Source organism: Mesoplodon mirus, assembly GCF_964341445.2.
Source record: "Mesoplodon mirus genome assembly, chromosome: 18".
NCBI classification, from domain to species: Eukaryota; Metazoa; Chordata; class Mammalia; order Artiodactyla; family Ziphiidae; genus Mesoplodon; species Mesoplodon mirus.
In genome coordinates this window covers 1,740,826-1,757,405 of record NC_138994.1, presented here as the reverse complement: position 1 = coordinate 1,757,405, position 16,580 = coordinate 1,740,826, and the positions used below count along the sequence as shown (strand labels likewise).

General features: G+C 43.8%; 1 protein-coding gene across 2 annotated transcripts in view; it reads right to left on the bottom strand.

The window, feature by feature from the left end:
* Positions 1-11,084: 11,084 nt before the first annotated feature.
* ZNF652 (zinc finger protein 652) overlaps positions 11,085-16,580 on the bottom strand; it is a 65,032-nt gene continuing 59,536 nt past the window's right edge. For both annotated transcript variants that reach the window (XM_082603957.1, XM_082603958.1), the window contains one exon: positions 11,085-15,434. In XM_082603957.1, the coding sequence (XP_082460083.1) occupies positions 14,923-15,434 (512 nt within the window). In that variant the 3' untranslated portion in view covers positions 11,085-14,922. The remainder of the gene's footprint in view (positions 15,435-16,580) is intronic.

Below are 16,580 nucleotides of genomic sequence, written 5' to 3'. Positions count from 1 at the left end.
TTATTAGGCAGGCCAGCAGGCTGAAACTCTCAGGCAGGGGCTGATACTGCAGTCCACAGTGGAATTTCTTCCTCCTCAGGGAAATCTCACCGTTGAGTTTAAGGCCTTTCAACTGACTAGATGAGGCCCACCCAAATTATCAAGGATAATCTCCTTTACTTAAAGTCAACAGACTGTAGATGTTAACTGCCATGACAGAAAAACCTAGACTGAATTGGTGTTTGATTGAATAAGAGTGTTATAGCCTAGTCAAGTTGACACAGAGAACTAACCATCACCATCCCTGTGGCAGGAAAGGCAAACCCATACCCAGAATATGTGTTGATTCCAGTCAAGTCTTGCTTCATCCAGAGTGGAAGGGATCCAATGTGGCCAACTTCTTACCAAGTGGCTGGTTGATTTCTTTGAGGAATGGTGGTGCAGTATCAGGGCCATGGCATTGGCCTCTTAGTGGCAGGTTGGTTGGCGGTAGCTAGGTGAATCTTGGTGAGTGGGAGTCCATGCTAGTTGGACCAGTTATAACTTTCATTCCCTGCTCTCATGGATCTCCATTCATGTACCCATTGAGTGAGCACTGGGTTGACTAATGACAGAGACTGGCTAATGTCAACTGGCCCAGTTATTTGGTCCATGTGGCATGTGTAGTGTAGGCATGGTAGGTGTTTCAGATGACCTTTAACGTGTATTGTGAAAGTCTTCACACGTCATGCCCATTCCCATAGGTCATTCTGCATATCTCTTTACCATGCTTCCTTGTCCCTGATCTTCCAAACTTTATTTCCCAAGCCCCTGGACAGCTAGTCAGACCATTTGCCCCTGTGCGTGTTTCCGGTATGTTCTTACCTCAGGCTGCTTCTCTTTCCACGTGCAGTGGATGTCTGGGTGTGCCGCCGAAGCTCTGCCCACGGGAGGATCCTCCCTCACTGCTGTTCCCTGGGACGAGCCAGAGAGGGTTGCAGTGCAGCACGAGTCTGTTCCCATCGTGCGTCCAGCAAGCCAACCCATTTGTGAACCAAGCTCTCCTTTTTTCCCCTCTCTTCCTTCAGATGATCATAAAGTGCCCCCCCCTACTCCCATGTATCCACCAACCATGGGTAACTAGTGGAGAGGTACCTGTGTAGTGGGAGACATGGGGGTCTGGGCCACGTGCTGGTGTAGCTTACTTGTACGTCTTCCTTGTGCCCTCTGTCTTTGCTCAAGTTCAACGGATGAGTCTGACAGAATCGAGCTCATGGTAGGAAGTTCTGGCTGCATGAACACTGATGGCCGTGGTCAGGTGTTGTGTTTATACCAGGGTTCAGTGGCATTCCAGAAGCTGTTCTGCAAAAAGTTTATAATGATCTTATGCAAATAGAATAGACCTGCTCCAGACCCCATGTGTCTACATAATTCTCCTATTTGGGCTTGCTATAAACTCCACATAATTTCATCACGGATGCCTCTAATGCCACAGTTGTATGGCCCTTATCTGCGAAGTGGTAGGCCAGCTCACACCATGGCCTGGACCTGCTGAAGAACTCTTTGCAACTCTGGACTCCGCTCAAAGCTGGCATCCCTTTCTGCCATCATTTACATGAGTGGAAGCAGCATTGCCAAGTATGGAAAGATGTCTCCAGAACCCACAGAGGCCCACAAGGCATTGTACTTTTTTCTTTGAGTTGGGAGGTGCAGGATGAAATCATTTGTCTTTTCTTATGGATGCCCTAGATCACTGGACCCCTAAACATTTCACTGATGTGGCACAGGCCCTAGAATCTTCTTAGGGATTATTTTCTACCCTCTAGAGTAAACACGTCTTAGCAAAGCCTCCAAAATACTTGCCACTTCTTGCCCCTCCAGTCTGATTAATATAATGTCATCAATGTAGTGTATCAATGTGATGCTATTCAGGATGTCCAGACAGTCAGGTCTCTTTGGACTATATCAGAGGGCAGGAGAAGGAACACAGGTGGAGGGTAGCGGGAATAAGGCCATAGTATATACATTTATCCATCTAAAGTGAATGTAAATTTTTTCTGCTTCTCCTTGACAGGGATGGAAAAGAAAGTATTCACTAGATCAATGGCTGTAAACCATGTACCTGAGGCTGGGTGAATTACCTTTAGCAAAGATACTACATCTGGCACAGCAGTTTCAATGGGGCTACCATTTGTTGAGTTTGCAGGGGTCCTTTTTTTTTTTTTCCTTTTCCACTGTGCCACGCAGCATGTGGGATCTGCCCCAACCAGGGATTGAACCGAGCCCCCTGCACTGGGAGCGTGGAGTCTTAACCACTGGACCGCCAGGGAAATCCGCAGTGGCCCATTTTAATTCCCTAGGTCCTGTCTGTTCTTTGCAGAGGCCGGATTGGTGAATTTAGCAAGGATATAATGAAGACTCATTCCTGCCATGTTCTTTTTTTTTTTTTTTTTTTTTTTTGGCGGTACGCGGGCCTCTCACTGTTGTGGCCTCTCCCGTTGCGGAGCACAGGCTCCAGACGCGCAGGCTCAGCGGCCATGGCTCACGGGCCCAGCCGCTCCGCGGCACGTGGGATCTTCCCGGACCGGGGCACGAACCCGTGTCCCCTGCATCGGCAGACGGACTCTCAACCACTGCGCCACCAGGGAAGCCCCCAAATCCCATTTTTGACGCTGCTTCCCCTAGCCAATCCTGGTACCAACTGTATTAGGTCAGGTTCCCAAGAATCAAAACTTGGAAAGTCTTCAAAGAAGAAGGACTGGACAGAGGTGAGGTTGGGCAGCGTTGACTGTGATGGACTCACGGTAAAGGCCGCGGCTGGCCTCACAGGAGCTAAGGAGAGGGCAGCTCTTCAAAATTCCCCCCTTGAGGCAACAGGTCCGGGTCACTATACCTCTGTGCCAACTAGTCATTGGATGTGGGCTGCCCTTGGGGAGGGGAGGAGGTGTGACTTTGGGGCAGGTGGCTGTCTTCAGCTGAGAGCTGTCAGCGCAAACGCTCTGGAGCAGCTGGAGAACGAGTGCCTCGACCCTAAGAGGGGAGAATCTGGGAAGCACACCACAGCATCCACTGCAATCATTGTTTTCTCCATCTGCTAATAGGTAACATTTGTACTTCGTATTAATTTTCTATTGCTGCACAAATTACCCCCAAACTTGGTAGCTTAAGACAACAAACATGTATTATTCCATAGTTTGTTGGTCATGAATCTGACCTCAGCTTCGACAGGTATCTCTGGCTCAGGGTCACCAAGCTACTGGCTTGGGCTAAGTCACTTCTAGACTCTACTGTGCTGGAGAGCCCACTTCCAAGCTCACTCATGGGGTTGCTGGCAGGCTTCCGCTCCTGGACAAGCCCTCCATAGGCTGCCTTAAGTATTTTCATGCCATGGCAGCTGGTGATTGGAGAGGTCGAGACCACGACCAAGAGTCGTTTTGTAACTCATCTTGGAAGTGACACTGCGGCAGTTCTGCGACATTCCATTCCTGAGACGCAAGTTGCGAAACCAGCCCGACTACAGGCGAGAGGATTGCACAGGGTGTGGCTGCCAGGAGGTGGGGCCACCCTGGAGCGGCCTGTCACAAAGACTACCTGGCAAACACCAAGCTGAGCCTTTTACCTGCACGGCTTTATTCAATCCTCACAGTGACCTTAAGGGAGTTGCTATTAATATCCTCCCTTGCAGATGTGGAAACAGGCGCAGAGTGGTTAGATAACTTACTCGCAGCCACAGAAGGGACGGTTAGGGGAGAAAAGATCGAGCCCAAGTTTGTCTGTGAACAAGCCTGTGTGTTTCTAACTCTTATACTGTCTCCCCTGATAACATCTTGGGAAGGTCAATGTCATTGCAAAGATGGAAGCTAAGTAAGGGGCTACGATGCTTTAGGTGCAGGGACTGGGGGGTGAGATGTACCAGTCAGAGGGCTCTAAACCCAGGCAGCACCTCACCCAGGAAGTTCAGGAATAGGGCTGGGAACACAGAAGAGCAGGCCAGAAGTCTGGGTGGAGGGGAATTCTGAAATGGTGGTGTTCTTGATGAAATCAGCTGTGGACATGAGGAAACCCTCCTTCCTCTCCAAGTACACAGTTGCTGAATAGGGATTGGAAATAGAAGTAGCAGGGTTACACATGAGCTAAAACTGTTACTTCGTTATGCCCCCCAAAGTTCTTGCGTAACGGACTGTGCGAAGTTATAAGCTCTTAGTAACTGTTAGACCTAAATCTGAGGGCGTTTCCAAGTTATCTTATTGCTGTGTAACAAACCACCCCAAATCTTAGTGGTTTCTAACAAAAATAATTTATTTCTGGTGATTCTTTGGGTTGGTGGGGCAGTTATTCTGCTGGCATTACCTGGGCTCTTAAGCATGCGTTTAGTCGGAGTGTCAGCTGAACTGAAGGGTCTGCGATGGCCTCAACCACGTGCCTGGAACCTTGACAGGGACAGCTGGGACCTCTCTCTCCACGCAGTTTCTCCTCAGTCAGTGGGCTCACCTGAGCTTCCTCAGTCATGTTCCAAGAGAATTAAAGGCAGAAGTTGCACCATGCTCCAGGACTTGCTACATCATTTCCCCACATTCTATTGGTCAAAGAATTCCTAAGACCGGCCCAGATTCAAGGGAGCTGAGAATGGCCACACTCCTTACTGGGAGTTTAATGGAAGGAGGGGCAAGGACAGACCACAGAAGGGTGTGGACACAAGGAGGCGTGACTCATCGAGGACCATTGTACCGGCGGGTCAGAGGCCCCATGAGACAGGACCGACTGCACTGCGCCCAGGATGTGACCTGTCTCCGCTGCAGGGCACCGGAATGAGAGATGGCTAATCTGTGCAGGGAGCTTCAGAGTTTGGACCCGGTCAGCAATAGAAACACGTAAGACTTAAAATGTTAGAAGATCCAGTTAAAACAACCCGACTCTGTATGAAACTGAATTCAGGCTGCTGCTGGAATAAACTAATACACATATACACTGCTTTAGGAAAAGAGTCTTCAAACTGCAGGTAGGGCTTAGTGGGTCTTAAAATTAATTTAGTAGTCCACGATCAGCATTTAAAAAATAGAATAGAAAATATCAAAGTGCAGCACAAAGGTATTTTTCTTGGATTTTTAATTCACTTGTATAAATAAACTCATAGATATGTATATTGGATAGCCAAGTAATGAGAAAATACATTTCTTACTATGGGTCACAGCCAAAGTTTGAAAGCCACTGATTTAGTATACACTGGGGTAGGGGGAATATCTACTTTATGTTCATGAAAAAAGTGTGTTAACATCAGCATCTAGTCAGAGTTACAAGATGATAGAGAATAAGAATGGGAATTCTATGATTTGGGCAGTTTTGTTCCGTTCTAAGAGGTTTTAAACAAAAGGAACCTTGAACAAGATTTCCTTTCTATGTGCTTAACTCCCTCACTGGAATCCTTAGACAGAAAGAAACAGGGTGGATCCTGAGCTTGAAAGGCTCGATAGAAAATAGCTGATCCTCCAGTGGCTACAGTAATAGCTCTGAGGGCAAGCCTCACTGTTGGAGAATTATTTGTTTGTTGTCGGGCCTCCTCCCCTGGAACACGGGCTCCATGAGAGCAGGGACTGTGTCTTGTTCACGGCTGAACCCCCGGTGGCCAGGTCAGGGCCCAATACGTTAGGCACTCCCTAAACATTTGTGGAGTAAACAAATGAGTGCACGAATTAATGGGAATAGGGGAAGGAAAAGGAGCCTCATCCAAGTACCACATTTTAGAATCATTGCTTTTCACTGAGTGTACTTTGTAAGCGCTTTCCATCTGTCTTCTTTTGCTTCAAACTGATGCAGAACCCAATCATGATCCTTTTTTTCTAATACTGTTTTCTAGGATATGTTCAGATTATCGTTCAGCTAGACAGAGTAGTGTTACTGAAACCAATCAGCACTGAGCCGGGCGGCACAGATTAAAAGAGAACTAATCACTCTAACTTTGGCCAGCAGCCTTGAAAACGTGTTACCCTTCATAAAGAGGTCAGCAGGATTTGTGGGCCGGGCAGCCTGTTAGGGGGACTGTCACCTGAGGATAAGGAAGGAAGAAATGAAGTGAAGAAATACACACAATGGATATAACTACTTTTTTTTTTTTTTTTTTTTTTTACTGTGAACATTAGCATTAAGTTGGTTACCGTACGCATCCAAAGGCCCAGCATCTCAGAAATATCATGAAGTGGTACACCTTGTACCAGAGTCTCATAAGAATAAAATAAACAATGCTACATCAAGTGGTTAAAAATACACAAAAAAGTAGTTTTAACAGTCTATAAATTTTTTATACTTAAAATCATGATTGAGTTGAAATTAAAAAGTGCATTTCAATTGCTAAAAAAATAATATTGGTATAGTTAACACAAGGGGGGAGAATCAGTACACTGAGGGATCTGACAGGATGCTGGAATACAGAGGCCTCAGGGAAGCTGGGCAAGTTTGGAGACTCAGGAGGGAAGCTTGGTTCCCCCTCACTACGGTTCCCTGGGGCCAAGCAGCTCTCCTCTCCCCAGTATCTTTCCCATCTTACGAGATCCTGTCCTATTACCTGTCACCTCCCCAACTGAAAGACTCCTCTAAACTTCTTTGCAGCACGAGAGGTACCTGTCCTACACGAGTCCAACTTCACCTTCAATTGCGTCCTCACAGAGGTAGGAGAGGGACACTGCCCTCTTCTGGACTTGACACAAGTACCCCAGCTACATGGCCTTAATCCTTATGACCTAGCAGGCAGAACAGGGACCAAGCAGCTTCTGTTTTGTCAAACTCCTTTGGACAAATGTTCAACATTCAACAACAAGCTTTGTAAACCTAACGCTGAACAATTCCTGGCAAGCAAACTGGATTTTTTCTTTAAGAAAAGAGGAAAAGTGCAAGTGATTTCAGTACTGTCGGGGAAAATAAAAATAAAGACAACCAAGTTACACCTGGCCCCGTTACCTAAACCAATCACAGCTTCAGTTTTGTTTTTCGCCAAGTGCTGGGCTTACAAGTGGATGCCTCTATCTGTATTGCTCAGGGTCAGACTTGGCTGGGGAAAAAGGGCCAGGCAGGTATCTGTTCGCAAGGCCATTCCAGGTACAAATGCCTCCTGGCTCTACGGGCTAAATAGTTAGGGTCTGGTGTTTCCTCTTAGTCGATTACTGACCTGCTTCTTGTGAGGAAGGGGCTGCTATGAGCACAAACAAAACTTGCGGTCAGAGAACTGATGAGGGTTAGGAGCCCTAAGACAAGTAACTGACACAGAGGGAACACAAACTGAATTCTAACCGGGAGGAGTGGCTGCTGCAGGGGACTCCCTACAGGTCAGGACACAGGGCTGACCCCGCTGACTTGGTCCCTGCTGTGACAGACATCTGCTTGGAGCAGAGAAGGTAAGAAGCACTTCCTCTTTCATACTCCAGAGTTACCCCTGCCGCTGGGGTCCTTCTCAGAGATGTCATGGCCCTGTGCTGGCGGTGGGATTTGGGAGAAAAGAAGTAAGGAGGGTGGCCTTCCTGCTCTGCATTTAGCACACAACGGATCCCCCATGGGAAGGTTCTGGCTTTCAATCTCTGGCACCAGTATGTAAAAAGGCTAACTCAGATGCCTGACCCACAAGGACCTCTGACCCACATATCAACCTTTGTTTCCATCATGAAGGCTGAGCACTTAGTAATAAGGGAAAATGTCTTAAAAACCAAGATCTATAAATAAATATTGAGCCTAGAGAGAATATTCTATAAGAGACTTAAAAGCGGGATCTTTCTTTAGAAGGTGAGAATAAAGAAGCTGAAGTATTTTGTTGCCCCCTTGTGGACAAAGCCAGTACTGCTGGTGGAGCAGACTCACACTGCCCACGTCAAGAGGAAGATGCATATCCAAACCTCCGGAAGATTGAGAAGAATTCATCTGATTTTCAGAGGCTGCATATATATGGTTGGGGATACAACTTCAGCAGTAAACACCAAGACTACGCCACACAGTTTCTTTCTTTTTTACTTTTGGAACAAGTCTAATGAGTCGAATAATGAAGCACAGAAAAGATATTTCTAGGATAGGCTGGAGCTTCTAAAAGAACAAAATATTTCCCACCAACTTCTGAATGCAATTAAACGCAGCCTCAAGTCCTATGCAGAATGTGAGTTGGTGTCTCTGGCCTTGTGATCACACGGTCCCTCTTCACCTGTAAAAGTCAGGTAAGAAGGAAGCTGTGTTTGCTCAGAGGAGCTGGATATTTAGAAACAGCTTGATTCTTTGGCACATCCGCTATAGAGACAGGCTCTTTGGTTGATCAAAACCAACAATGCAAGTTCCAGATTTCCTTCCACAGTTAAGCAAAATTCAGCTCCCACCCCTTCTTGCCCCGTCCCCCCAAATCATTTTCAAGTAATTTGTAACATCCCTGATCTCACCAGGGAAGCTCAAATAGTGTGAAACTAGAAAGTGGAGGAGACACTTCTTAGGGGCAAAGGCCCTTTGATACTTGTGCCAAACGTCTCCTACATACAACGACACGAAACAAGCCAACAGTCTGTCTCAGGGATGTGGCTCCTCAGGTGTGAGCACCCCCCCTCCCCCACTCCCCACACGGGCTCCCACTGCTGTACTGCCTGAGATTCCCAGGAGAAAAGCCACAGATTCAAAGTGGTTACTTTAGGTAGCCAGTTACTACCTAAAAGAGGCAAACTTCTAGGTTTGGGGACTATCAAGGCATACTAAAGCAAAAAGATTTCAAACAACAAGAAACTCTTGTTACTTATTTCTGTAGCAATCTACTTTTTGCATTTTGTAAACGAGTATTCCCATTCCAAACAGCCAGTGACGTCTTCAAATGTCCTGAATTTATTCGTTATCAAACATAAGCATTCTCACAATGTTACACTATCCCACCGATTAACATACTGTCGTCAGATAAAAGGAACAAGAATTTATGAACAGCTGCCTTCTTAGACTCCCACTTCATGTGGTGGCTAGTTAGCCTTGAAAACCTGAGTATTAGTATTATCTCAACTTTAAGGAAAGAGGCATGACGTTTTAAGTCAGAAAGGAAAAATTTCGACTAAGGCCAAAATACTCAACTCAATAGCTTTCATCCACTTAAAAAAAAAAAGCCATCTGATTTCCTCATTTTAATGAGGTCTATTTGTTTTCAGTTTGGGAGGAGAACTGAAAGGGAGCAAGAGACCTGTACGCAGCACAAACTGCGGTTCTGACTGTGAAAGGTGAGCCAATTGCTACAATGTTTTATCAATAAGGTGCTCATATCACATGGAGAACACACTGAAACCCCCCGTTTATTACATCCTTCATACACTACGTATCCACACTATTTTAAAAATTACTTAGAACAAGTAGAAGAGAAAGTAACTGGAAGTTTTTGAGGGACAGAAGGATGAGAGAGGCGGATCAAAAGTCAGTCAAGGGCTTCTGGTAAACCCAGAGGGCAATTTTAAATTAATTTGACTCAAATAACATTAGGGGTACAACCTGGCCAAATGCTTCTCGAAGAGAGAGAGCCTATCAGAATAGGGCATAGCAAGAGCAGCATTCAAGATCCCTTAATCAGAAAGGGGAGGCATTCGGGAAGACTAAGATGAGAAAAAGATGTTCAAGAGAGATACTCAATGACCTTTGTTTTTTTTTTTTCTTTTGCGGTACGCGGGCCTCTCACTGTTGTGGCCTCTCCCGTTGCGGAGCACAGGCTCCGGACGCACAGGCTCAGCGGCCATGGCTCACGGGCCCAGCTGCTCTGCAGCATGTGGGATCTTCCCGGACCGGGGCACGAACCCGTGTCCCCTGCATCGGCAGGCGGACTCTCAACCACTGCACCACCAGGGAAGCCCAATGACCTTTCCTTTGAAAGGAACATCTACTTTCTGGTGAAAGAAAGGAACATGAGGAGTTAAGATAAGGATAAAGCCTTTCATCACTAGAGATGTAATACATGAAGAAATAAGATATAAATAAAAGTTTAAAATGTAATCTAAAAGCGACATGGGGGAACAAAACAGAAATACATTAAAAATTCACATCCAGGGTTTTAGAGCTAGTTTGTAGAGACAGATCAACTGGAATAAGAGTGAGTTCCAATAGTCATGGAGGATGAATCATCAGAGGTAGGATTTAGATCAGGAAAAGAATGTTCCATGATGCTGGCTTTTTGAAGGCACTCAAGAACAGAGTGAGAGAGACTGAAGCTGCAGTGAGATAAAACGGGATTCGTGAGAGATGTACACTCACTAATCTGTCATAAGGAAATAAAAACAACTCCAGGAACATTATGACAATACATAGATTATCAAGTTATACACAGAGTCTAACAAGGTAGAAATCCACTCTGTAAGTAGTTTCTTACAACAACATAGCTTCTACTTAGGGAATGAGAAGAGAAGTTTGTTTTCCCGATATGCAATTCTGCAAAATAATTTAATGAAAAATTTGATAGGTGGTACCTTATCTAGTTCTTTAAACAAATTTACTGAGGCTAAAGCTTCAAAGCTGGGACAACCAAGGAGTTTGATTTTCCTTTGAATCTTGCAAAACCTATCCTCTAAGACAAAAAGATCTGATCACAAAGTCTATAAAAAGTCTAGAGAGTATAAAAGTACAGAGCTATGAAAGTAGATACATTGATGGCAACTTTTATGGCTTCCATAGAAAGTGTAGAGAGGATCTCTGGTTTGCTTTATCGAGGTAGTGTCCAGGGCTGGAAGGTCACTGTTATTTGTTATAAACACTACAGAGGACAGGAGCAGGTTAGCTAGGGTGTTGCTAGTACATAATAATGCCAGTATCTCTAGTGGCTAATGACCTTTCCTTCCTGAAAAAAATGATCTTTTGGGAAATTTCCTATCTTGGTTTGGGTAAATGAAAATTAAAACCCAATATTTACTTGCTCAATTTTATAGTCTGAAGAATTCCAAGTGAGTTGATTTTTGTAATGGGAGATAGTTGATAAAATTCTTAAATGTAACTTATCCCTGTTTCATCAAATACTTCCCATACAGTCTGGAACAGCATCGAAATGTTCATCACGTGGACCAGCGATGTAATAAAAGTTGTCTCTTTTATGCAGTAGCTCAAACAGATGGGTCTCTCTAACTTTAGTTTTCTTTTCTCTCTTTCTCTCTCTCTTTTTAAACATTAAAACCCCACCTACCATTCTGCATTTCACTAACGGAAATCTTCAAGATGTGGTAAATATAATACACATCTGCAATGGATTTCTATTTCTGCTTGATTTTCTTAAAATTTAAAACTTCCAGTGAAATAAAAATTAAGCAAAACAAGCATATCCATTCAAAAAACATAAAAAGTGAAAAAAATTTCAAGAAGTAGAAAATTAAAAGTTTACAAGTATCTCTTCAGAGTATTTTGCCTCCAGTTAGTATACAAGGGACAATCAAATTATAGGGAGCATTCTAACCACAATGAAAGGTACTTTCAACCAATGTAGTTTTAAAAAAGATGGTACAACTATGGTAATATCCACACTCAGTCATTAATCTAGAACAGTTAATGTAAAAATGGCAGACTGTAAAAGTATACGTAACTGATTTGCAAAGGTTACTTTGAACTACTGTAGTAAAGTTTTATGTGGAGATTTCCCTGCTTGCTAAAAATAAGGATCAAATCACAAATATACATGTAAAGGAAGCCACATGCTTTTAAGCTGTTCATCTTATTTTCTTCATTCAAATGTAAAATCTGACTCAGTATGAGCCTGCCCCACTCAATTTGAGAAAGCAACAAGCAGCCTTTCATTAAGGCTAAGGAAGAGTTTATATTTGAATGATAAATCTATGAGAAAAGAATAGAAAAGTGCAAAAGAAATTTAAAAAGCAATAGCAACTCAAGCTGGGAATTTTCAAGTAAGTCTTAACTCTAGCAATGATATAAGCCTTTGAAGACAGTAAAATTAAGTCAGGAGAAACAGCCTCAATTTGGTATCTATATAATGCTGAAATGTGGCCTTTGTTGTCTTTAAAATTTAAGTACAGATAAGGGCTGAGAACTCAAACTCCTCCATAGTTCTTTTTTTCATAAACAGATAACAAGTAGTTAATAAGTTTTGAAGAAGTCACAGGGTGCTGTACTATAGGTGGGAGGGAACACACCATATAATGCAACTTTTATTTTCGTAAAGGACCCCAATCAAAATTTTAACCCTGAGTTTGAGTCTTAAGCGTGTTAAACCTGATGCACATATATGTTTAAGGCTTAATTCTGCAGTTCTTCTATTCAGAAGCATTAATGTTATGAATATTCTTAATGCATTTCATTAGGCATATGTAATATGACACTGATGAGGAGTCATTATATTCTGAGCAGTTTTCCTGAAGACCAGAAACCCCAAATCAGGGAGGGTATACTTATCTAGGGAAAAAAAATTGGAAGTTTCCAGATTGTTCCACAATACATTTCACTAAGAAATGTATTGTGTGACAATGCTGATTTTTAAAAAAAGATAATCCTTTCTTTGCTTCTGTTAAGGATGGTGGTGATTATATGCTTAATACTGGTTTTCCTATGTAGTAGATATTTTCTTATGGCTATATTCACTTGAATGGAAAATCAAATACGACTACCTGAATTTTTCAGTGTGTAATTATAGTACACTTCATAAAATGATTGATTCAATGGTCTCAAGTCTAGAATTCAGAACTGCTGCCCAATATTGTAAATTTATTTAGAACAAAATAAGGTATAACCAATTAACTAAGCTGTAATTTATATCTTAAACATCATTTTAATATTAGAAGCTTGGACATGAAATAATGGTATGTCCACACAAAGGTGTATATCCACAAACTTGTCATGGAACGCCAAGGAGACTGTGTAAATAAGGGGAGGCAGCCACTAAAGATGTAACAGTCATAAATAAGGAATTAACTTTTCTTATTGGTTTGGGTACTTGAATGTTCAAAGAATGTATACAAATATTTAAAACCACATTCCTTAGAAGTTACATCCCAAAACAGGAAAAGTATGTCTTGAGATACTTTTCCGCCTCATTCCCAAATTTTCCTATGCTCATTATAGAAGACAAAGGCAGTAATCAGAAGGAAAAAATCTGGAAATATTAAACCAAGAAGCTAACAGAGAATGCGATATTTTAAAAACAGGGACTTAACCCCAATGGAAAGAGATCCAGTCTTCCTACCACAGAGCTCATCAGCCAGAAAAGTGCTGAAGTCTATCTGCACACTTAACATTAAAAATAAACAATAAATAAAAGTCAGGGTTCTGATTCAGGCAGAGATTTAAAACCTTGATGAAAGAAAATGAAGAAATTTCAAGATTAAAAAAATGAGAGAGAGAGAGAGAGAGAAAGAAAGAAAGTAGACCTCGCTTTGAAACTCAGTTCGCTGAGATGAAAAATTACAAAATTTTTAGCTACACTGAGTCCGGATAAATGTGATCAGTTAAATATAGCCAATCTGTTAGCCCTTCTGTTCAGCCTTTCTTACAATGAGCTCCTGACTGACCATGCTCTTTAGAAGTGACCCAAACTCTTTCAAACCTGCCCCATCTGCGGCTCTCCTTATCACCAAGAAGGCTGTTATCACATCATCGCTTGCAGAGGACAGGGCAGCAAAATGTCGTCTTCTCTCTCTCACCACAATTTAAACTGTGTTAGAATAGCTCGAAGTTGTGACTACATCCATGGATAGAAGAGACATTTTAAAAGTCATAACCAATTTGTGTTCTTATCCAAATTTCTCAGCCACTATCAGCAACATCATGTTTGTGATTTTAGTGTACTATTTTACCTTTTTGTCACAATTCTAGAAAAATAAAGCAACCTTAAAGTGAGCAGTGTATTAGGAGACTTCAGTTGGTCGTCCCACAGAGGCTGAACCTGAACACGTTTCTGGGGGAAGCGAGACGCGACTGAGAGGAAACAGCCTCCGCCACCTCCTCCTCTTGATGGCGAACAGCTTTACTCAGATTTTCAAAACAGGCCAGCTTCAGGTGACCTCCCTGGAAAAGGCTCAACCCTCTGCAAATCATTCCATTCAACGTACTAACTGAACTGAACGAAACATGGAGGACACAGCATGTCCATGAGCCTAACAGGCCCCCGAGCGTTAAGCAGAGATTAAAAAACTACCAAGGACTTATGCCAAATTCCGAAAGCAAAACCTCATTTTCGCAGTAACCTGGTCTGGAGACCCTTTCAGATACATCTAGTCTCTGAAGCACCTTTGAGTTGTACGGATGTAAGAATAACTTTGAACTATAGAAGTTATATGCATCTTTAAGAATCACATTTTGATGATTATAAAAATTTTTTCTATTTTACAACATAGGTCCAGCTACACTGAAAAAATTACACTGCTTATTGAAATACATTTCATTTTAGAAACAGACTACTAAAGAAGTCTATACAAAAACTCTAAAATAATTTCTGTAGTAAAATAAAGAGTGCATTAGGAGAGCTACACAAAGAAGAAAATTTCTGTCTTTCTCTATAATGCTTGATATACTGTGAAACACGGCTAGCTCAACTCTGAAGCCAGCACCAAAAGCTGAAAAGAATGTTACGATACACAGTGATACAATTAATGCTCTGGATTAATGTCACAGCCTTCCCGATTAGTACAAAGGAAACCGGGCCTGTCTCCTCTTTGAGGAGAAGTCCAGGATATAAAAGCAAGCATACCTCATCAGCTGATATGAAATTATAAAATTCCACAAGTCTGAGTATTTGAAATTTATAAAAGTCACCAGAAAATGCAAGCAAATTGGGCTTTAGTTCGGTGGTTCCCTGGTTCGACAGTTCCCTCCGTGAGCTCAAGGTCTTCTCGTCCACTCCCTCGGATGTGCTGATTCACCAAGACAATGACAAAGCTCTTGGTGGAGGCTGAGGAGAGTCTGACAGCTACAGAAACGCTCACCAACCCCCACTCTGCAAACTCACACCGGGGCACGGAACTCTCGTGGAGAACACATTTAAGGAGATGGACGTTAGTGATGCTGGGCTGAACTGTTCTTCTCTGCCAGGTGCCGCAGAAAGGTGTCCTCACCCTGGCCCCTGTTATTTAAAGGCTCACTCTTAAAGAGAGCTGGAGGTGGGGGGAGGTGAGGGACCGGGGGGATAGGAAGGTGGTGTGGGTGGTGAGGGTGTGCGTGGATGTGAAGGTGCGAGAAGGGGTGAGGCATGGGCCGAGGGGTTAGCGTGCTGACGGGGTTCATGCTGATGGGAGGGGCGGGGCTCGTGGGGGTGCTCCCCACAGAAGGAACCGGGGTGGCCGGGGAGGTTGTGAGTGGGATCTGGACAGCAGGCGGCACGTTCACGGGGCTGGTCACCCGAAAGCACTTCTCCTTGTGGGCCTTAAGCATGTTGGAGAAGCGGAACCGCTGGCCGCACACATCACACGGATAGGGCTTCTCGCCTGTATGAGTTCTGCGGTGCCTCTTCATGTTGGGGCGGCTGGTGAAGCTTTTGCCACAGATTTCACAGATAAAGGGTTTCTCTCCTGAGACGAACACAGACACAAAAACAGGATTAACACACTAGGCGGCAAGTGTGTGCTCCAGCTATTCCTCGTACTAAACAAGGAGGTTTCCGCTCCTCTCCCTTACGGCATATTATATTCTAACAGTCATAAAAGAGTTCCCCAAAGTCGGGACTTAACAAAAAAGAGCAGATACAACTTCAAACTTACTTACAACCTACCACCTGGGCTTGCTTAAAAGAACAAAAAAGGCTTCTACAGTAGTGATCTTCCACATCCTACGGGAAGAAGTGTTCAAATGGCCTTCCTGTGTTCCAGGGAACCAAGCCCACAGATGAATCTCTGCCTCTAAGCACAGGCGAGCTGATCTGTGAGCAATTTCTGACATTCCAACCCAGAGTAGGACTTTGCTGAAAATGTCTTGTGGAGTACCTAAGTCTCCGCACGTCTACTCGAACATAATCCTTAGAATGCGGCTTACGCTTTGCTATTTGGGGAAATTCTGGACTGACTCACCCTACAACACAGATTTCGCACCACGGTGTTTCTCTGCAGGCGGCTCTCCATTACGTGGGGCTGTCTGCACACCTGAAGAGCGCTCAGTGGTCCTGGCGCCAGACTACTTATACGCCCCCAAGAAATTCTGACCATCAAGAATGTCCCCAACACCATTTCCAAATGCCCATGGGTGTGGGGAGGGTTGAGCAGCAGGCTCCCCTTCTTGGTGGGGAACCGCTGGGAAAATGAGCCAAAAAGGAAACAAAACCCCCTAGTTCTAAGGGCACTTAGGGAGGAAATTAGGTTTGGGTTCTAAGGGCTTAATTTTTAAACTTCCTAACTTTCCTTTGGACTTACTGCTTAGTTCTATGCTATGTCTGCCTGCCTCTCTCCCCAGGCCACAAGGAGAAGCAAAATGATGTCTGAACATACAGGTCCATGGTCACTTCGTCCAGAATGCTGTGGTGCGGTGTGGAATACCTGCCTCCATGTGCTTCAGCGACCATGTGCTTTGTATTTATCAGTTCCTTCACCGATGCTCAGTGTATGTCGCTTGTATCTCTACTGTAGCTCCTGCTACAAGAGTTTGCTCTCACTCCAATTATTACTCCCTTTGTTTCCAACAGGTGTCCTTATTCTACTCGGTATAAATAAGAGCTGTGGTGTACG